The sequence below is a fragment of the Rhamphochromis sp. 'chilingali' genome (assembly GCF_963969265.1).
Source record: "Rhamphochromis sp. 'chilingali' genome assembly, chromosome: 18".
In the NCBI taxonomy this organism is placed as follows: Eukaryota; Metazoa; Chordata; class Actinopteri; order Cichliformes; family Cichlidae; genus Rhamphochromis; species Rhamphochromis sp. 'chilingali'.
Genome location: NC_137945.1, coordinates 16,569,908 through 16,590,696, shown reverse-complemented (window position 1 = coordinate 16,590,696; position 20,789 = coordinate 16,569,908). Strand labels below are relative to the sequence as shown.

The following is a 20,789-nucleotide window of genomic DNA, read 5'->3' as shown; positions in this document are numbered from 1 at the left end:
CATTTAGCATGTTATCCTTTTTGAACGTATATGTGAAGGTGACCTAAAATAAAGCACAGTTCAGTCAGAGAGTCTTTTATTGATTGAAATCTACTTTTCCAACTTTTAGGAGATAACTGAAAGTACACATGAAAGGTGCTCAGTAGGTTGTCAGCATTATTTTATTAGCAAATTTGAACATCAGTTTAATGATATAAGCAGTAAATGACACTATAAACTGAGTTGATCTTACTTACTGGATATAATATGTTTTGGTCATGAGTCATGCTCTGAGTGCATGCACCCTGACGGCTCCACTCCGTCAGTCATTAAGCCTGGGAATGCTGGGCACCCCATGGCTGAAATAAGAGAGCTGCACACTGAAGTGGGAAATGTCAGATATAGGCTGGTGGTGAGGAAAGTCCAGGACTGCCAGTGTGTGTTCAGATACCTGTAAGTATATTGATTGCTGCAGTGTGTGTTATTGATGGTAAGAGTTCTGGTGATGTTGACTATGAACGCAACTGCATCTTGTATTTATTTAATAATTGTTTTGCAGTTATCTTGTAAATGTGAAAGCATTGTGACATGTGCAGCATTTTGGATGAAGTCGCTGCTCTTTGGACGGCCTCAGTGCTGCGTGTGTATAATGTAATTACCTCCATAGTGCTGCGTGCACCAGAATAGTTGCAGCTGTCAACCTTACGGTAAGTTGGTGGCAGAGCAGTGGGGAAGGCTAAAGTAACTGTGCGTGTGTGTGTGTAGATTAGATAAATGAAGATATAAATTATATAAACTGTATAATCTATTAATCAATTAATATATTATTTTAAAATTCCCCTCTCGCCCCTGCAGACTGTCTATCCTTCCAGCTCAGATCCTCCACCAGAGGCCTGGGATCTTGAGGGTCCTGTGCAGTATCCTGCTGTTCAAGACAGAGATCTCGGATGTTGTTCCAGGATTTCCTGGTGCCACTCGCCTAGCTTGGGAGTCACTGCACCTAGTGCTCCGATTACCACTGGGACCACTGTTACCTTCACCCTCCACATCTTCTCTGAGCCCTTGGTACTTCTCAAGCTTCCCGTGTTCCCAGTTGTTACATGATAGAATCTCGATATCTTTCTGCAAAGGCACAAACTCTGCAAAAGCTGTCTTATCAATGCATCAATCAGCATAGCGTCTGTGTCTTTTCTAGACTTTGATCCTACAGTCCTGCTGCTGAATGCAGAGTCTGCATTCATTGCTAAACATGAAATTTCTCCTCAGGGTCATGCTTAGTGCACATGTCGCTGACGTCAGTGCTTATGGGCCTGATGGATTGTCTGGACAGAGCACCATTGGCAAAATCATCCTGCAAACTTTGACTGCAAATCTGTAGCTGACTGCTTACGGTTTCTAAATGCAGACAGTGTGTGGAAACGGTCTTCTTGTGGTGTCATGTTCCTCTGGTGTCAAGTTTGAAGTTGCCCTATAGCACAGGCCCTATCCACATCAGTTAAATGTAGCATGCTTGGAGCATATGATCGCTGCACCAGGGTTCATGCTCACAGAGATACTAAGTGGGCACCAATCAGGCACTGGATTGGTAGTACCTGGGGTACCTGAAGCTCAAAACAAGAGTCAATAGCAGAATAAGCTATTTGGCTTTGGCAGAGAAGATCTGGCAATTTTTTATGGGCATAATCCACATTCTCACCTCTGCTGCTCAACGCAGGAATACATTCTCCTTACAAACATGGCCCCATTTAAGGGAAAATAAACAAACTTTCCAATAGCATAAGATTTATTGCCAAGTGTGACAGCAAAGAAATGATTGCTCAAATATAAGTTTCCTTACTTTATCTATGAAGTTTATATGTTTGTAGAAATAAAGTAAATCATCTGCTCTAAACAGGTTTAAATAGACTCAAGTTTGCTTTTAGAATTTTCTTGAAAACATGTTTTTGGGGTATTTTGCAAAACTGTAAGTTTCCTCAGTCACACACTTTTTTGACTTACAGATCTGGCATATTGATCTATCACAGGTTTGATAGCTTATCTCTGGACAGTCAGCTTAAAGAAGAATTTGCAAAGTTCAATGTATTTATTTTTTGACAGCCACAGCCGTGGCACATAAATTATTTTTATAAGACATTTATCACAGACTACAGACTGACAGGACTACGACAAACACGTTTTAGTTATTGTCCTTTTTAGTCGTCTAAAAAAATGTTAATATAAAAGCAAAGGTTTATCTGTTTTAAAGACACAGATAATTTAAGACACAATTACACAAGTAGATATTTCAAGAAGACATTCTAAGCAAACATTTAGGGGCTGTCGTGTCACATGTTGCTCCTCCTATCATGCGTTAGAGTCACCTTCCAGTAAGTTTCCAGGTCACTTACCCAGTATATGTACTTGGACTGGCACCAGTATGTTTTAGACACATACAACAAGAAAACTGTCTCCTCTGTTTATTTCAGCGGACTTTCACAATGGATGCCATAAAATGTGGAGGATTCTCGAAGGTGAAAGACGCTGATGAGGAAATTCAGACAATCTGTGATGAGGTGAGCTTCTTCACAACATTCAGACTCACATATTAAACAGACACATCAACTCTGTGCTCTGCATTTTATGTCATGTTTTACTTTTATTTTGTCCATACACAGGTTAAGTGTCAAGTAGAGGAAAAAAGAAATGAAGCATATGTCGTGTTCAAAGCTGTTCAGTACAAGAGTCAAGTGGTGCAAGGAATCAACTATGACATCAAGGTAACTGTGACATCAGACATGATAGTGATTATTAATGGAAGAAAATAAAGAAAGTGTTTATGGACTGAGTTACTTGTGAGATCCAGATGAGCTGTTGAGCAGATTGAAGATCTTCAGTGTTCAACAAGTACAAGTTTCCTCTGATTTGACTGCAGGTACATGTGGGAGGATCCAGCTACCTTCATCTGCGGGTCTGGAAGAAGCTTCCATGTTATGGAGGAGAAGCCGTAGTTACTGGCGTGGAAGACCATCATGACAAAGATCCCATCCAACCTTTTTAATGAGGTCACACTTTGTATTTCAGCTGCTCTCTGCCTCCAAGCTGCTGCCTCATGACATGTGCTGTTTTATTATCCTGAAAGAAAAAACTGCAATAATGCTCCTTCAAAAGTTAAAGTTATAATCAATATATTTTAAAAAATCGTTATTTCTAGACATATAGCACTGACTGGTGAAAGAAACTCCGTCCCGGGTCTGGTCCGTGGATCGGGTTTCCCCGAGGCGTGGGCGTCTATAAGCAGAGTTTTGTCTTTACCCTATAAGATTCAAAATTATTAAGTAACACTCAGCAATATATTCTCAAGTAGCACTCAGATATGCCGTCAGCGGGTTAGTTACGACGTCGGGAGCAGTTAGGAGAACAAAATGATACAGAGACTGTTCAGGTTGCTTTCCCAAAATCAACTCAAAGTTTTATTCTTTTGTGCAGCAGTATTTATAGGCAGAAAGTTCGTGTGTCAACAAGTTTCAAGTTAAAACCATATAAGGAAGGTCCCCCAGCTCTGAAAGAGGTCTTCTACAATCATATCTCAACATACCTTTGACAGGTCCGTTAAACACTAGACAGTTAGAATCCTTTGTTCTACAATTGCAGTAAGATGCACTATCAAGGCCTATAAATCTTATACAGAGGTCTCCTACATCCGTGAGTTCTGACACAACCCAGATGGTCTTCACATAAACATCTTCTGCAAGGGAGTGCTAAGTAAAAGAGTGATTTGTTGGTGTTTTCCCTCCAACCTTAGTATCTACTTTCACACCATAAAATCTTGAGTTGACAAAGCAAGAGAAAATGACGGTTAACATAAAGAGCCTTGTTGAGTCACAGAATCTTCTGTCTAATATCATCAAAAAAGTACCCAGTAAATGCTCCCATAATACTAAAATATCTAACAGTTCCCTTCTTTATTATCACACAATAATAACACAATATAAAGGCAAAATGTAATAACATAATCTAAAGGAAAATGTAACTTGTCCTCCGAGCAAGCTTGATATCAAAATTCTAAGGAAAAAAAACAAAAAAAAAAAAAACTTCATTCCCTTCTTGGATAACGGAGTAATTCACAACCTAATGCTCAATATATACATCAGGATCATCATTGGCGACATCTGGCACATCATCTGGGTCAGTTTTTGTCAATTTCAAATACGTTGAGGCAGCTGTACTAGTAGCTATACGGGTCATCATTGAGCATATATATGGCATCACACAACAGGCAATAATCATCAAAAACAAAATAATACATACTGTTACAAAGGCTACAATTAGTTCCTTCCATCTTCCAAACATGTCCTGTAACCACTTGTCTAGCCACTGACCATGACCTGCACTGGTTCTCAGTTCTATCTGCAATGTTTTAAGTTTATTCATAGCTTGTGTGAATGAACCATTAGGGGCAGTATTATTGGGAATGAAGGTACAGCATACATCTCCAAACATAGCACAGACACCTCCTTTCTCAGCTAACAGCATATCTAAGACCATTCTATTTTGCATGGTCATTAAAGAGGTAGCAGACATCTGTTCTCCTAGGGCTGTAAGGGCCGTATTGGTCAGATTAATATGTCTTTGCTGATGGTAATAAACATAATTAATCCAGGCTACATTTTTGTTTATCTGCACCCACGGTAATATTGAGGCAAACCCTGCAGAGGTTTCTCCTTGTGCCTTTAATTCATTTGGTATCCCGCGTGGAACTCCTATAGCATCTATGTAAACGTTATGTGAGTAAGCGGAGCGTTTTGTACGTCTGCTGGATACAGGCAGATCTGAGGTTTGTTGTATTAGTAGTTCTTGGGCTAAAGTTACTAGACCACAGGTACCGGTCCAATTAACAGGTAAGGCTAATCTAAGAGTATTGTTGCACAACCAATAACCGTTAGGGATTGCTCTAGTTAGGCGCGTGACCATGTGTGATTTAACTAACTTCCCCCAGTCAGTGTCATATAATACACCCTCTGGGGGAACAATGATCGATTCTCCGCTCGAACTTGAACTGTGTGTGTGTTCCTCCAGATATGATAAAACTTCAGCCACAGAGACAGCTAGCCATGTCTCATTGCAGCGTGCACCTGGGGAGTCAGAGAAGAATGTATAGTTATCCTTTGTATAATCTATGTGTGTGTCTGGGCCAGTTAACTTTAGTCTGCGCAGACATATCATGCTAGTATTAAAATGGAAAGGGATCTGTCCTAGGGGCAGTGAGGGTTTTAACCTATTCTTGGGGCGTTTCATTGGGGCGCAGGTCCCTGCGGTGTCATTAGACAACTTCAATAATTCGCCTAATGGAGTCTCAGGGTTAGTTGGTGTGTGTGTGTGTCTAAGTAGGCAGTCGAGAGGGCTCAGAGTCAACTGTAAAGTGTCTTTGAGGAGAGCATTATCTCCGCCGATTTTCTCTAGTCCCTCAGTGAGGGGGAAACCGGATATGGGGTATCCTACTATTACCTGATCTGGATTGCCCTTTGAACAGACATAACAGTTACTGGTTCCTAAATCACGAGCGGCTGTTCTGGCATTTTCATACCAGGAGTTAACTCCTGCTGTAGGGGGTGCATAAAATGGTTTATTAGTGGCATCTGTGTTGCTATTTACTGATTTTAGGGAACGTGAGGAGCGTACTAGGTGGGTGTCTTGCCAAATGGAGCATGAGGTATTGTCAGCAAAATACGACCTGCAAAAATGTGAACATGGTTGCAGTCTACAATACAAAATAGCAAAGAAAAATCCTAAAGTTAATGCGATAGATATGATAAATAACCTAAATATATAAGAAAAAACACAGTTCTTCAGTCGTCTCCTGGCCTGGTCCCAGGTTCGAGAGACATCGAATAAGCGTCGTATGATGACAATGGGCATTTCATTTTCTCCATTATCAGGATGGAATGAGTCTTGCTTTATCAGATTAGACATCATGTGGTACTCTCGGCTTTCTGTTCCTGCTGGATGTTCGAGTACCTTGTTGTTGTTCATGTGGAGGATCAAAGAGCTCTCTGAGTCTTGGCTCTTTCAGGCGTTGTGTGTTAATCAGTGATTGCGTGTGTGTATGTATATTGGCTCCGGGCGCTGGCTCGCCTGAGTCATCGTCTGCTTGATCCGACGCCTGAGATGGTTCAGTGGGGCTGCTCTTAACCGTGCTGGCGTGTATCCACTGCGGTTGTCCGTCTGTAAGGATGCTGGTTCTCGTCACTGCAAGTACAGTCTGGGGGCTGGAATACACGACCTCCCCGGGTGTCCTTGGTTTTAGCGACTTCACCAACACCACGTCTCCTGTTTTCCACGGATGGGTTGGATCTGTAGAAGGGAGAGGCTGAGAGAGTTTCTGATAGTTATTATTCAGTGTTTCTACCAGATTGTGAACATAGTCGGACAATGCAGTGTCTACATCCCCTTCCAATAGCGGTGCCCCTCTGGAGGCTGACCATGGTGTTGGAAATGGTCTTCCCATGATTATTTCAAATGGAGATAATTTGGTTGCTGCGGATGGAGTCATTCTAATCTCGCAGAGGACTTGAGGAAGTAATTTGACCCAGGTCATTCCTGTTTCTATCATTGCTTTAGTCAGGCGATTTTTTATGGTCCTATTCATTCTTTCTACAACTCCTGAACTCTGAGGGTGGTATGGCACATGATATTTCCAGTCTATTCCTAGAGTTTTAGCACACTTTTGAATTACTTCTGATGTGAATGAAGGTCCTCTATCACTGTTAATTTGGTGAGGTATTCCGAATCTGGGTATTATTTCATTGCACAACTTTTGACAGACTACTTCTGCAGTTTCTTTTGATGTTGGGTAAGCTTCTACCCATTTACTAAATTGATCCACTATTACCAGTAAGTACTTGATGCTTCCTTGTGCTGGCATATGTGTAAAATCAATTTGTAATGTATGAAATGGAAAATCTGGTTGTGGTAAATGCTGATGTTTTGCTTTTGGTCTCCCTACATTAGTTCGTGCACATGTTAGACAGGTTGCTAATATGCTTTTTACTGCATGTGATGTTTTCTCAATAACAAATCTTGATTTTATTGCCCCTATTACCCCTCTTTGTCCGACATGACTCACACCGTGAAAATGTCGGACAAGGACTGGCAGTAGGGAAGATGGGAGGGCAATCAAACCCTCAAGATTTTTGTATAGGCCATCTCTGTCATCTAAGGTACAGTCATTATCCTCCCAATAGGTGTAATCAGATGCAGAGGCCTGCTCTTGTATAAATTTTAAATCAAAATTTGTTTCTAAATAGTCTGGGAGTGTAACAAGTGGCAGCTGTAGGGGCACAGATAATACTTCCTGTGGAGGTGGGAGCTGTGACACAGCTGCAGCCTTGGCAGTCACGTCTGGTAGGGCATTACCTGCTGCTTCGTCTGTGTCAGCTGTACTGTGTCCTTTCGTTTTAACGACTGCAACGGCCGATGGCAGCTGTATAGCCTGCAAAAGTGTTTGAACAAGATCAGAATTAGCGATCGGTTTTCCGTCACTTTCTTTTAAGCTGGTTGGATCAGAATGCTGACGTTGTGTGCGTGCAGCTGCTGCAGCAACTATTAATTCGGTCTCATCTTCGTAAGGCGGTGGGGCCGTAGGCTGAACGGCTGGGCATGCAAGACTAGCTTTTCCTGTGGTAGATTTATGTTCTATGCTAGAGCCTGCACTAGCTTTATTTGATGTTAAAGCATCTACACCTGGTTCCGGTCCCTTTTTCCATAGTGGTGACATTCGATGTATCACGTCGCGGCATTCTATCATATATTTTCTACAGGACTTTTTAAGCAGACTACTTTTCTTATCGCAAATGGTATTCAACAGGGCTGTGCAGAGAGGTTTAAAGGGGCGGGTGCTCAAAGTTAAAAAGGGGCACATTGAACCAGGCTGAATAACAACAACACACATTCATCAAGAATCTAATATGGGCAACAAGGCAAAGCAAACATAGCCGATGCTTTACCTGATGGGTACAATGTTGCTGTTGAGGGGTTGCTGCTGATGGTGCTGGAGGGCAGGGCTGTGTTGATCTGAGACTGTAGACATTAAAAAGTCCATAGGAGAGATGGTAGCTGATTAAATGTCATGAGATAATAACAAAATGCAAAGATTGGTGACAGCGCTTGGAACCATAAGGCAACAAAAAACTGAGAAATAATTTAGGCTCTGCCTGTGAATCACTCTTTGCTTCTCTTCTTCCTTCCATCCCATCATTTCATATATCGCTCTCCACTTGCTGTCTATCTGAGAACAAGGCACAACTTGCTATTGCAATAAACTATAATCTAATTATCCACACCTAACAACTCCAGCACTTAATCTAAAATAAAATGATGACAGAAAAATGTTATAGCACTGCCTTTAGTAGCCTCACACAGCTCCTACTGTTTCCTCCTCATGTCCTTACCAGGCATGTCTGGACAATGTTATATCATGAGTAATAATTAAAAAAAATCCATATAAATAAAACACACACATGCACGCACACACAGTAACACTTTAGACCTTCAGAATACTGTATATACTGTGGGCATCATGGTGCTGATCCAGAATCCTTACATTATTATTTATTACTAGAGCTACAATAATAAAGCAATGAGGGGAAAAAAGTAATAAATATGAAATAATGTCATTATGTTGATTCCATTTGTTTCACTATCCACTCTGTGCAGGGGCAAAGTTTATTACATTTTTAAACTGTAGAGATACAATAATTTTACTGTTGTAAAATCCAAATTTTGTCTTATTTAAAATATAAATCTAATATAATCTGCTTCTTAATGTATGTTCTTTAAAATACAGCGTGTGTTTTTAATATATTATAATTATAACAATGCATAATTATGTGGACATGCATATTAGATCGTTTTTTAGTAAAATATAATCCCTCCAGAAAGGCAGGAAAAGCCCTGTAACTTGCTTTAAAGCTAAATATGTTCCCTAAAACGGTGACAGAGCTACAGACCCATGACAGCCTTACACAGGTAGCCAGCAGCTATGACCAGCACTACTTGTGCAGTTAATAAAAGGACAGGTAATGTTTGTCGCGCTGTTGCACACACAGCACGCTCGTTTGTTTCAGTTCGTCAGTTGCAAAAAGACAGCTTACCAACGTGTACGTAATAAGCTAATACTCCTGGGTGCTATACACTACAGTGTACGCTGTACACCTACTTACTGGTTTTGTCGCATCAGTCTGTGTCTCTGAGTTAACTCGTGTTTCTCCTACAGCTGCGGACCGGAAAAAGTGCGCGTGCTCTTTGTGAGCTCGTTCCCGGCTCGTAACCAGCGCGTTCTGCCGTCAAGGGCGATCATTGGTTAAATGTGAGCATGTGACTGATGCAAGCCAGAGCCTTTTATTTAGCAAAACTGTGATTAATAGTTAAATATTATTGTTGAGGGGCACAGACAGGACTCCGCACGCACACACACATTTAAAAAAAATTATTTTTTTTAAAGTTGCCTCAACAAAAGGGCACCTTGGGCACCCATCAGGAAAGGGGCGGGTGCTCAAGCCCCTCTAGCCCCCCCCCCTCCCCCCCTCCTCTGCATGTGCCTGGTATTCAACATTTCTACTGACCTGTTTTCTGGCGATAATCGTTCGGGATAGGGCTCCGGAAATAAATTAGAATGCATTAAACTTACAGTTCTTAAGTTGTAGACAAAATCAGTCACGTAAGCACTTCCACATGTTCTGGATACGTAATCATGGAAGTCTTCACCGATTCGCGGACGTGGGTTACACGTAACCGGAGGTGGGAGTCGTACTGAGCCGTTATTTGTGACTTTATATATATATTTTTTCGGTTTTACAGTTAATTTCGATTTTTCATCGGACCTGTCTGAGGTCTTTGAATTATTCTGACCCATGTTCAGTGATTAAGGGGTTTACACGCTTGAAGGATTTATGCTAGTATTTTTGCTGTGGCACAGCTGAGGTTTCAATTTATTGCTAGCAATTTTATCTTTTCTTTTGTTTTTGGTGAGCAGCTTCTCACTTAACGAGCAACTTCTCGCTTTTTTAGCATGCGTTTTCAAAACAACAGGCAACTTCCTGTGTCTTTCTGTTTTAATTTACTTAGTAAGTGGGTCACTGAGAAAGGTCTAACACAGTCTTATAAATAAAAAAAAGACACGTATTTACCTTCGTCGGCGTATCCCACTTCTGACACCAAAATTGAAAGAAACTCCGTCCCGGGTCTGGTCCGTGGATCGGGTTTCCCCGAGGCGTGGGCGTCTATAAGCAGAGTTTTGTCTTTACCCTATAAGATTCAAAATTATTAAGTAACACTCAGCAATATATTCTCAAGTAGCACTCAGATATGCCGTCAGCGGGTTAGTTACGACGTCGGGAGCAGTTAGGAGAACAAAATGATACAGAGACTGTTCAGGTTGCCTTCCCAAAATCAACTCAAAGTTTTATTCTTTTGTGCAGCAGTATTTATAGGCAGAAAGTTCGTGTGTCAACAAGTTTCAAGTTAAAACCATATAAGGAAGGCCCCCCAGCTCTGAAAGACGCCTTCTACAATCATATCTCAACATACCTTTGACAGGTCCGTTAAACACTAGACAGTTAGAATCCTTTGTTCTACAATTGCAGTAAGATGCACTATCAAGGCCTATAAATCTTATACAGAGGTCTCCTACATCCGTGAGTTCTGACACAACCCAGATAGTCTTCACATAAACATCTTCTGCAAGGGAGTGATAAGTAAAAGCATAAACGGCCCTAACCAATCTGGCGCCCTAGGCAAGATTTTAGGTGGCGCCCCCCTACATCAGCAGTGTAGTGTAATGTTGTAACAAATAATATTTCTATTAAATAAGCTTTACTTTGCATTTTAATTAACGTGGGATTATTTTTTGTATTTAGAAATAATAGTACCAACTTTTTTTTTTTTTCAACATTTGTGGCACTGGCGTGGCGCTCCCTGATGGACGGCGCCCTTAGCATTTGCCTATACGGCCTATGCCACGGGCCGGCCCTGAGTAAAAGAGTGATTTGTTGGTGTTTTCCCTCCAACCTTAGTATCTACTTTCACACCATAAAATCTTGAGTTGACAAAGCAAGAGAAAATGACGGTTAACATAAAGAGCATTGTTGAGTCACAGAATCTTCTGTCTAATATCATCAAAAAAGTACCCAGTAAATGCTCCCATAATACTAAAATATCTAACAACTGGAGTTCATCATTTGAAGCATTAAAAGTTAAATTCTGCAAAAAACTAAATGATTGTGATTGTTGATTTCTTGCTAGTTATTAACTTCTGTTTTTACCATTATTGCAGCTTCTGATGATTTTTTTTTTATTTTCATATTTGTCCAGAGCTTCATCTATAATAACTGTAAGGTTAACAGTACTCTTGTCTGAATTATCTCTGTGTGTATGTGTGTGTGAGGGAAGACTCCCAAAAGTCCAACACATGTTATCCTATTTTTAGAGACATATTTGTGCAGCATATACAGAATCTAACCAAACATTAAAGAATTATTCAGGCTATTAATCTCTCTAATTTATTGTGTTTTACAATGATGGACATGGTCGTCCATACAGAAGATAATCAGTATTAAGACGTCAGCCACAGCTGAATTTCTTTGTAATCTTGAATTAGTCCCACTTATCCAGCAGATGTCCTTGTTATGTCTTCTACACATCTTGATCGTTTGTACATCTCCACCATGCTTTGACCGGATCATTCAGCCTTCCTTTATTTATTTAAATATATTAACTATTTAATCTAGTTGACCATCTTATAGTGGCCTTATTGCAACCTTCAACACATCATTTTCAGCTGTTTGTCTATACTGCATTTTTTTCCTTTAGTTTGTATCACTTTGTGGCTGTATTTTCATCTCCCTATTTTTTATTTTGATGCTGTTTGCAGTCATTAAAATCTCTTTTTAAATTTTTTTTTATTTTTGCATCTACCATTTCCGGCTCCAAATGTTAACTAGAAAAGAGTAATAATTAAGCAGAGCACCCTGAAACTCACTTAAAAGCATGTGAAGAGAAGATTCCCCCCCAGAAAAAAACTAAACAAAACAACAACAACTAGGGAACAGTAAAATCTAATCTCTACAGCCTTAAACGACAAATAATAGTAATAAAATAATATCTAAACCACAGAGAGGCGTGTACACTAGAGCAGGGGTGTCAAACTCCAGGCCTCCAGATCAGGGGTCCGTTCCTCGCTAAGTAAGTTAGCTGGATTTGATTGTTGACGATTTCGCGTGATCCTGGATCGTTCGGTTCCCCGAAGCTCATCCGGGACTTGCTGTCGTAGCAACAGAGCCGTAAGCGTAAACCTGCTCGGGAGCAGGTTTACTTTATGTAAACAGGATTAGATCGCGGCCACGCAGGTATGTCCGCTTCATTTATACGAAAGCAACAGCGATATTCCACCACTGTTTCACCATAAATAAATAACATCAGTGTAACTAAAGATAATGCAGCACTTGATCCATTTATTGATTTCACACAGATACATACAGGTCATTTCCTAAAAAAGGGAAATGTACTATTAATCATTCTATTACATGTATGTGATTATTACAGATGTAATTCATATTTCAGAGTAGTAATTGTAAATTACTTCGTGTAATCAAGATGAGAGACCACGGCTATAAAAGCGAAGGTGGATTTGGGAAGCCTGTCGCAGCCATGTCCTGTCCGTTTACGCGAGCCACCCATTGCGGAAGGTGCAAGATTGATAAGGAGAGTTTTCAGAATTCAGCGTATATTGCGGGACAGACAGGATCCTTTAGCTCAGCGTGACAGTGTGCTCATAGAGAGATATCGATATTCCCGTGAGGGTATTATTCACTTAACCAACTTGTTGACGAAGGGGTGCAGGACCACCACCTGTCTTTTTTTTTGCTCTGCCCTTTTCTTGGTTGCTGTTATGAACAAACTAACAGCTTATTTCAGGGTCTCTTTCCAAGAGACTAAAAGCAATATAAGTGATGAATATTGCCATTCTGTAGAATATTCTTATATTTCACTTTTACTTGTTCCCATGTTCTAGTGGGTCCTGTTGTGGCTCTAATGTGAAAGGGGATATAATATAACATAATTTAACATAATCAGAAATCAGAAAGGGTTTTATTGCCAAATGTTGAGCAGGTTTACAACATTAGGAAATTGCTGCGGTGCTTCAGTGCAAACATACTGTCATAAATTGCGCTTATATAGACATGAAAAAAATAAAAGTAAGAATAAGAATTAAAAGTGCTACGTAGAAAGATATATACATGAGTGCAGGTGGTGATCAGTGCCGAAACATGGAATGATGCAATGAACACAGCGTAGGGTCATGTGTTAGTGGTGGGAACAGTCGTACGTTTATTGTTCATGTGTCCAACAGCAGAGGGGAAGAAACTGTTCTTATGGCGAGAGGTTCTGGTGCGAATGGACCGGAGCCTCCTGCCTGAGGGGAGCAGGTCAAACAGACTGTGTCCAGGGTGAGAAGGGTCAGCTGAGATCCGAGCTGCACGCCGCAGTGTCCTGGAGGTGTATAGGTCCTGCAGAGATGGGAGTCTACAGCCAATCACCTTCTCAGCAGAGCGCACAACACGCTGCAGTCTCTGTTTGTCCCTGATAGTGGCTCCAGCGTACCACACGGTGATGGAGGAGGTGAGGATGGACTCGATGATTGCGGTGTAGAATTGCATCATCGTCCGTGTTGGCAGGTTGAATTTCTTCAGCTGCCTCAGGAAGTACATCCTCTGCTGGGCTTTCTTGATGACGGAGGTGATGGTGGGCTCCCACTTCAGGTCCTGAGTGATGGTGGTACCCAGGAAGCGGAATGAGTGATGGGGGTGTCAGTCAGGATGATGGGGGGGAGTGGGACTGTGTGCTTCTGGGCATTCAGCACCAGGTTGTTGTGGCTGCACCAAGACACCAGACGTTCAACCTCCCTCCTGTAGGCAGACTCATATATATATATATATATATATATATATATATATATATATATATATATATATATATATATATATATATATATATATATATAAAAAAAACACCCAGCACGCCCCTGCGGGCGGTTTATCCTTCAAGCTCGGGTCCTCTACCAGAGGCCTGGGAGCTTGAGGGTCCTGCGCAGTATCTTAGCTGTTCCCAGGACTGCGCTCTTCTGGACAGAGATCTCCGATGTTATTCCCGGGATCTGCTGGAGCCACTCGCCTAGCTTGGGAGTCACCGCACCTAGTGCTCCGATTACCACGGGGACCACCGTTACCTTCACCCTCCACATCCTCTCGAGCTCTTCTCTGAGCCCTTGGTATTTCTCCAGCTTCTCGTGTTCCTTCTTCCTGATATTGCTGTCATTCGGAACCGCTACATCGATCACTACGGCCGTCTTCTTCTGTTTGTCTACCACCACTATGTCCGGTTGGTTAGCCACCACCATTTTGTCCGTCTGTATCTGGAAGTCCCACAGGATCTTAGCTCGGTCATTCTCCACCACCCTTGGGGGCATCTCCCATTTTGACCTCGGGACTTCTAGGTTATACTCGGCACAGATGTTCCTGTACACTATGCCGGCCACTTGGTTATGGCGTTCCATGTATGCCTTGCCTGCTAGCATCTTGCACCCTGCTGTTATGTGCTGGATTGTCTCTGGGGCATCTATATATATATATATATATATATATATATATATATATATATATATATTTTATTGGATAATATAGTGTAATATAATAAATCTACCCTACCGCCTACTGGTGTTGGCCAGAGGGGCCGATGGCGCGATATGGCAGCCTGGCTTCTGTCAGTCTGCCCCAGGGCAGCTGTGGCTACAACTGTAGCTGCCTCCACCAGTGTGTGAATGTGAGAGTGACTGAATAGTGGCATTGTCATGCGCTTTGGGTGCCTTGAAAAGCGCTATATCAATCCACTCCATTATTATTGTTATTATTAAATTACTTACGAGTTTAATTTGTCAGCAACTTTCTGCCAGCCCTCTCTCCTTGCTTTTGCAGCCTTTGCAGTGTTCCCTTGCGTTTTAATTAAACTCTGAAACTCCTGAAATCCCTCACTCAAGAGTTCTTGCTCTGCTGCCGAAAAATACTGAGCGCGCTATTTGACATTTTCGCCGACCAATCAGAGGGTTGCCGATCAATGTTTCTACTATCGATGCGTAGCCCCTTTTACGACACCCAGTGATCTCACATTACTTCATCCAGCTGTACTAATCCTCAACAGCAGGTGTGTTCGGGGAACCGGAATAGCGAGCTCAGAGTTAGCGCGATGATTTGGTCTTGGATGTACATATGGATGTGTCATTTGATCTTGGATGTAGTAAGCGACGTACGAAGAACGGACCCCTGGTGTCCTGCAAGATTTAAATATCATCCTGGATCAACACACCTGAAACAAATGAATAGTTCATTACCAGGCTTCTGGAGAACGTCAAGACATGTTGAAGAGGTAATTCAGCCATTTAAATCAGCTGTGATGGATCAAGGACACATCAAAAACCTGCAGGACACCGGCCCTTGAGGCCTGGAGTTTGACACCTGTGCACTAGAGGTAGTTGGATCAATACCAACTCTAGTATTGGTATCTGATCGATACTAGCTCATTAGAATCAATACTTTGTTTCTATCTCCTTAAGCTCAGTTGGTATAATTGTATTAAATAAATAAAAGTAGAAGTAGGATAACCGGAAAGGAAGAGCTAAAAGCAGTACTCAGGCTGTGATTCATGTGTGATCCTTTCCAATATTTCAATCACAGCTCACACCCTGTATTTTCACTTCCCGGCAGACTCAAGAGTATTTTGTCATACGCCCCGACAAACCCACACATGCGGTAAAAATGTGGGCAAAAGTTATTATTTTCTTGTGCTAGTCTAAGTGTGCTTGTTTTGTTTTTGATTTTTACCACCCCCTTGTTCTTGAGCTGATGGTACGGTTCAAAATGCGAAGTCATATGACTGGCTGTTGTGTTATTTGGTTTTTTACATGATCGTTTACAAATACTGTACCAACAAACACCCATCTTCCTCTGCGCTGGTCCACAATGCAGAGTCTTGTGAATTGGCGTGTGTTTATTAGCTTTTTGGTCATTTTTTACCAACAAAATGTTGTCGAAGTGGAAATGTGCGGAGGGCTGACCGAGGTGGAGCAGGGTGATGAAGCAGTTCAGAAGATCTGTGATGCAGTGAGTAGAAACGGGAGATTTTTACACTCACACACAGGGCCTGTCATTCATATTGATTTTGCTGTCATTGTTATTCAGATGAAGCCTCACGCAGAGCAGAAAACCGGGAGAAACTTCGAGGTTTTCACTGCAGAGAACTACAAAACACAGGTCGTAGCTGGGACCAACTACTTCATTAAGGTAATGTTTGTAATGCAAGCAGTGAGCAGTGGCAACACTGCAAAGCTCTGAGGTCTTGCATGCAATAAAATATAATTAAAAAGAGCATTGATTGATAATGTGATCTGTCAGGTGAAAACTAAAGCAATGATCAGTGGGGGGTTTTCAGTTACTATCTCTTCACATATGTAGTGATTTTAAAAGAAGGTGTGTGCAAACCGTTAACTGTTATTGATTTTCTAGCTTCATAGCTGAGGCTTTCAATCATTGTTTCCACACAAATTTCACAAATTCCACACAAAGTGCACCTCACACTCCTGGTGTGGCACAGGACGAGCATTTCCGGTTTTTCCAGTTCTTGTGAATGATCGCTTGTCACACACAACGCACACTAGGGGCGGGGGTGTCGAACTGCAGGCCTCGAGGGCTGGTGTCCTGCAGGTTTTAGATATCACCCTGTTTCAACATACTTGAATCAAATGATTAGTTCATTACCAGGCTTCTGGAGAACTTCAGGACATGTTGAGGAGGTAATTTAGACCCTCGAGGCCTGGAGTTCAACACCTGTGCACTAGGGCTTAAATAAAGAAGCATAAGCACATATTTACTTCATAAACTCTGTCAGCCATGAACAGAGCTCAACAAATGTTCTGTTTGTGAACACTACAACAATCAGGCACTCTATATATGAAGATGTGGATTCTCCTTTTCCATGCATGTTGTTTGGCCCACAGCTGTGGCTTACATTGATAAAATAAAATGATCAGGATTACTTCTATGTGCACATCAAGCATCTCCTTTAACTTTCCTTGCAGGTCTATGTGGGAGGAAACGAATATGTTCACCTCCGTGTTTATGAGAAACTCCCGGCTTATGGAGGAACGCTTGAGCTGACTGATCTGCAGCACCCCAAGACTCAGAATGACAGTATTGAGTACTTCTAATGGGACAATGAACCAGTGAAAGCATCAGTGCCTACAGCCTGTCCTCTCAATGTAATCCATTAATAACTTGCCTCTTCATGAGGGGAAAGCTTTCCTTGTTTACATATAATAACCAACTACAGATAATGGAAGGCAAAGGGAATCAGTTAAATACGAGGTGGGTGGAAAAGAATATAGCCGATTATTCAAATCACAGCAGAAAAATAGTCCTTTCATGTTTGTCTGTTTTTTTTGTTTTTTGTTTTTTTTTTTGGAAGACTTATTTCTGGAATGTTTTACAAAAATTAAAAACTCTGCAATTTGCAGACTTTGTATATTAATGTGGTTCAAGTCTGCTCACTTATCAAAGAGGAGTGAAACGAGTGTGACTGTGTATGTGGGACGCATATGTGAACAGTGTATTTAAAGTGTAATTTATGTCGCATAGCTGTATAAACTTGGTCAGTTTTGGACGATGTAACAGAATTAATCATGAAGGTCTGATAACCTGATTTTGAGTTCTTTTAATATCATTTCAAAGGGTGTAATTTAAAAAAAACAAACAAACAAAACAGTATTTCATTTGCTAAGGTATTTGTGACCAGATTTGAATTAAAAGTTGTGCTATGTACAGGGTGGCCCATTTATATGGATACACCATAATAAAATGGGAATGGTTGGTGATATTAAAGTCCTGTTTGTGGCACATTAGTATATGTGATGGGGCAAATTCCTAAAGATGGGTGGTGACCATAGTGGCCATTTAGAAGTCGGCCATCTTGGATACAACTTTTGTTTCATCAATAAGAAGAGGGCCATGTGACACATCAAACTTATTGGTAATGTCACAAGGAAAACAATGGTGTGCTTGGGTTCAACGTAACTTTATTCTTTCATGAGACTGCAACACCAGACTGCAGATGAGCTGCATACAGGGCTGGTTTGGGACAAAAAAATCAGCCTGGGCATTTTGACTAGAGACCGGCCCACCATTATAGGAAAAATCATAAAGCCTTTGAATGAAAAACTGTTGTGACAGTGATGTACACGGTTTTGATGGTATATATGTATCCATCAATCATTTGTAAGATTGATAATTATTTTTTAAAAGCTAGATATTTTAAATGTGAATAAGGAAGAAAAGTATTTCTTTGTGCCCCCCTCTCCCTGTTAATGCCCTACCTGGCCCCCCTGGCCAAACTTTGCTAGACCGCCCCTGCACAGTTACCAGCTGTCAGATACGTAGAAAAAGGATCCTGGCAAAGTGAACGATAAACAAACAAGAGATAAACGCCGATCAGCTGATCATTGATCCGTTTCATGATTGAAGTAGCAAAGGGGGGGGGAGAAGAGGCAGGTGTGCAGCTCCAGCAGAAGCAGACGAGGAACAGGACACCGTGGAACACAGACCAACAGGCAGGAGAACACACAGGGCTTAAATACACACACCAGTAATCAGGGGATGAGAGACAGGAGGGCAACACACCTGGGAGAAATCAGAGCTGACGGGACAGGGGAAACGTAAATTGAACACACTCACATGAGTCGGGGACCTTCAGAATAAAACAGGAAACTCAGACACGGGGAACCAGACAAGACACTAAACTAAACAGACAGATTCAGAAGCAGACAGTGTGACGCCATAGACAGACAGAGGGAACACGGAAGTGGGACCAGGGCAGGCACAGAACAGAAACCTAATAAATGGCAAATCATAACGGAATACATAATCAGAATAAACAAAAGCATAAAGAAACACAAAACACTGAGTCGGCAGACTCAGGACCATGACATAATCATTCAGTGATTTAAAGAATGTGAACTTTTAATATTCATTTTTCTAATTTACATTTTAAACGTTTTCAGCTATTTTCCAACTTCTTCTGTGTGAACATCAGCTTTCAAAAGTTCTGCACTTTGGTTTTCAGGTTAAAAAGTCTGTATTTTCCAACTCATTCAACATTTTTAGCTTAATATTCATTAATTATTTCATTTCAGTGCATACATTCAGATTTCAGCATTCACACTGCAGTTTCTTCAGAAAATGCACTTTCTAGTTGGAATATGTTTCAGTAAACAGTTAAGAGAATTATTTGAACCAAAAACTTCAAATTTGGATTCATCTCTCCATAAGAGCTGTGGCCACTGATATTCAGTGCAGTTCTTGTGTAACTTGACAAATCTCAGCCTTGCTTAAAAATGATAGAGTAGTTGGACCGACTGTGTCAGGGTTTTTTCTGGATATTTTTTTTCATTTCTGAAGAACATGACTTTCAGATACAGTTAATCTGTTGTAGGCTGTTCTTTTTTGTTTTGTTGTGTTGTTTGTGTTCTTTAGGTCTGCCACTTTATTTCTGTCCTTCACTTGTTGTTCAGTTTCCTAATCTTTTTAATAACTGCAGATCATACCAAGTTATACCAGCATCTTGGCTAACAGCTCATTAGAAATCACCTTCTGGTACAAAAATACTATTTTATATTTGTCAAACGGTGCTTTTCTTGTCATTTTTCATACATTTAACAAAAGAAATGGGAACAATTTTTTTTTTTTAATTTCTGGAACAGGCTGCAAGTAACAAAGTACCTACAGATAAATTAACTAGTTCCTCTCTTGGGTTAGGTGGGGTTTTTTTATGCTCGAATGATTAATATGTCAGCGTTAATTGCCCTAACAAACAAAACCATTCCTCTGAAACTGCTCAGGCACAAGGACTGGTCTGAAAATTTGTGGAAAAAACAGCCAGAGTTCAAAGAAAAACTTTAAAAGAAGGAAGACTTGAAGTAAGTCTGGAAGAAAAATATAAAGAAATGAGGATAGTCTGAGACTTTTGCACAGTACTGTACTTCTACATGACAGATAACCAAGTGTTGACCAGCATGGGTGTAATTGGCTTCATATTAAAAAGCCTGAGCTGTGAACAGGAACACTTTCCCCTCACACACAATTCAGTCAATGCCTGATTCATCTCTGAGTCAAACTGGGCCGGTTTGAACATTTTCTGTAACCAGACAGTGGTCATTCTTTCTCTCTCCCTGCTTTTCATTCTTGTTATCCATGTCTGAGACTGAGAGCTTGTTAGAGAACTTTTTCCACCCCGTGCCCGTCCACTCCAATGAACCCACTGTGTTTGAAAACATTCAGCCCAGCAGAGGGGAGCAATGGGGGAAAAAAAAGCTCTGAAGAATTTGGCTTTGGCTACAGCAGTTTGTCACTTACATGTCATACAGTATATTAACCTGTGTGTGTGTGTGTGTGTGTGTGTGTGTGTGTGTGTGTGTGTGTGTGTGTGTGTGTGTGTGCCTTAAAAAACATCTGAATTTCATTTAGAACTGAGATTCTAAGTTGTAAGCAGGGTTAGGGTTAGGGCATCTTCCAACCCTTCTGCTCAATCAACCATCAGAGTGACAGAACTTGGTACATATTTGGTACTTGGTACCAGGGATACTGAGCAATCTTTAGTCTCTGAAGATCCAGCCACGAACCCTACATTTGAAGATTGGAGTGAAGACGCACCGTATTCACCAGTGTCAGAGTGGAGCA

The 20,789-nt window shown here is 41.1% G+C and overlaps 3 protein-coding genes across 7 annotated transcripts; 2 read left to right on the top strand and 1 right to left on the bottom strand.

Moving 5' to 3' along the window:
* Nucleotides 1-337: 337 nt before the first annotated feature.
* On the top strand, nt 338-4,018 carry LOC308385954 (cystatin-B-like). Of its 3 annotated transcripts, XM_080865184.1 has the most exons (5): nt 338-432; nt 835-1,044; nt 2,445-2,531; nt 2,634-2,735; nt 2,891-4,018. In XM_080865184.1, the coding sequence occupies exons 3-5, from the start codon at nt 2,457-2,459 to the stop codon at nt 3,014-3,016; spliced, it is 303 nt and encodes a 100-aa protein (XP_080721310.1). In that variant the 5' UTR covers nt 338-432; nt 835-1,044; nt 2,445-2,456; the 3' UTR covers nt 3,017-4,018. The 3 variants fall into 3 exon arrangements, with proteins under 3 accessions (XP_080721310.1, XP_080721311.1, XP_080721309.1); XM_080865185.1 differs by lacking the exons at nt 338-432; nt 835-1,044 and adding an exon at nt 2,287-2,345; XM_080865183.1 differs by lacking the exons at nt 338-432; nt 835-1,044 and having other exon boundaries at nt 2,382-2,531.
* LOC308385371 (uncharacterized protein) lies at nt 3,397-11,539 on the bottom strand (the record flags this gene model as incomplete). The annotated part of the gene is made up of 5 exons (XM_080864225.1): nt 3,397-6,325; nt 7,372-7,447; nt 7,962-8,034; nt 10,143-10,260; nt 11,528-11,539. The coding sequence occupies 5 exons, from the start codon at nt 11,537-11,539 to the stop codon at nt 5,921-5,923; spliced, it is 684 nt and encodes a 227-aa protein (XP_080720351.1). The 3' UTR covers nt 3,397-5,920.
* A 3,242-nt stretch (nt 11,540-14,781) lies between these two features.
* LOC308385952 (cystatin-B-like) lies at nt 14,782-17,942 on the top strand. 3 transcript variants are annotated; one of them, XM_080865178.1, is made up of 4 exons: nt 14,813-15,432; nt 16,032-16,166; nt 16,245-16,346; nt 17,141-17,939. In XM_080865178.1, the coding sequence occupies exons 1-4, from the start codon at nt 15,253-15,255 to the stop codon at nt 17,267-17,269; spliced, it is 546 nt and encodes a 181-aa protein (XP_080721304.1). In that variant the 5' UTR covers nt 14,813-15,252; the 3' UTR covers nt 17,270-17,939. The 3 variants fall into 3 exon arrangements, with proteins under 3 accessions (XP_080721305.1, XP_080721304.1, XP_080721306.1); XM_080865179.1 differs by lacking the exon at nt 16,032-16,166 and having other exon boundaries at nt 14,782-15,432; nt 17,141-17,942; XM_080865180.1 differs by lacking the exon at nt 14,813-15,432 and having other exon boundaries at nt 15,544-16,166; nt 17,141-17,937.
* Nucleotides 17,943-20,789: the final 2,847 nt, after the last annotated feature.

What these genes read in the sequence shown, in the direction of transcription:
- LOC308385954 (XM_080865184.1), top strand. Translation starts at nt 2,457, where the DNA reads ATGGATGCCATAAAATGTGGAGGATTCTCGAAGGTGAAAGACGCTGAT. An exon ending in TTCAGACAATCTGTGATGAG is followed by an intron (nt 2,532 to 2,633) that starts GTGAGCTTCTTC and finishes GTCCATACACAG; the next exon opens with GTTAAGTGTCAAGTAGAGGA. An exon ending in GAATCAACTATGACATCAAG is followed by an intron (nt 2,736 to 2,890) that starts GTAACTGTGACA and finishes ATTTGACTGCAG; the next exon opens with GTACATGTGGGAGGATCCAG.
- LOC308385952 (XM_080865178.1), top strand. Translation starts at nt 15,253, where the DNA reads ATGATTTGGTCTTGGATGTACATATGGATGTGTCATTTGATCTTGGAT. An exon ending in TTCAGAAGATCTGTGATGCA is followed by an intron (nt 16,167 to 16,244) that starts GTGAGTAGAAAC and finishes ATTGTTATTCAG; the next exon opens with ATGAAGCCTCACGCAGAGCA. An exon ending in GGACCAACTACTTCATTAAG is followed by an intron (nt 16,347 to 17,140) that starts GTAATGTTTGTA and finishes CTTTCCTTGCAG; the next exon opens with GTCTATGTGGGAGGAAACGA.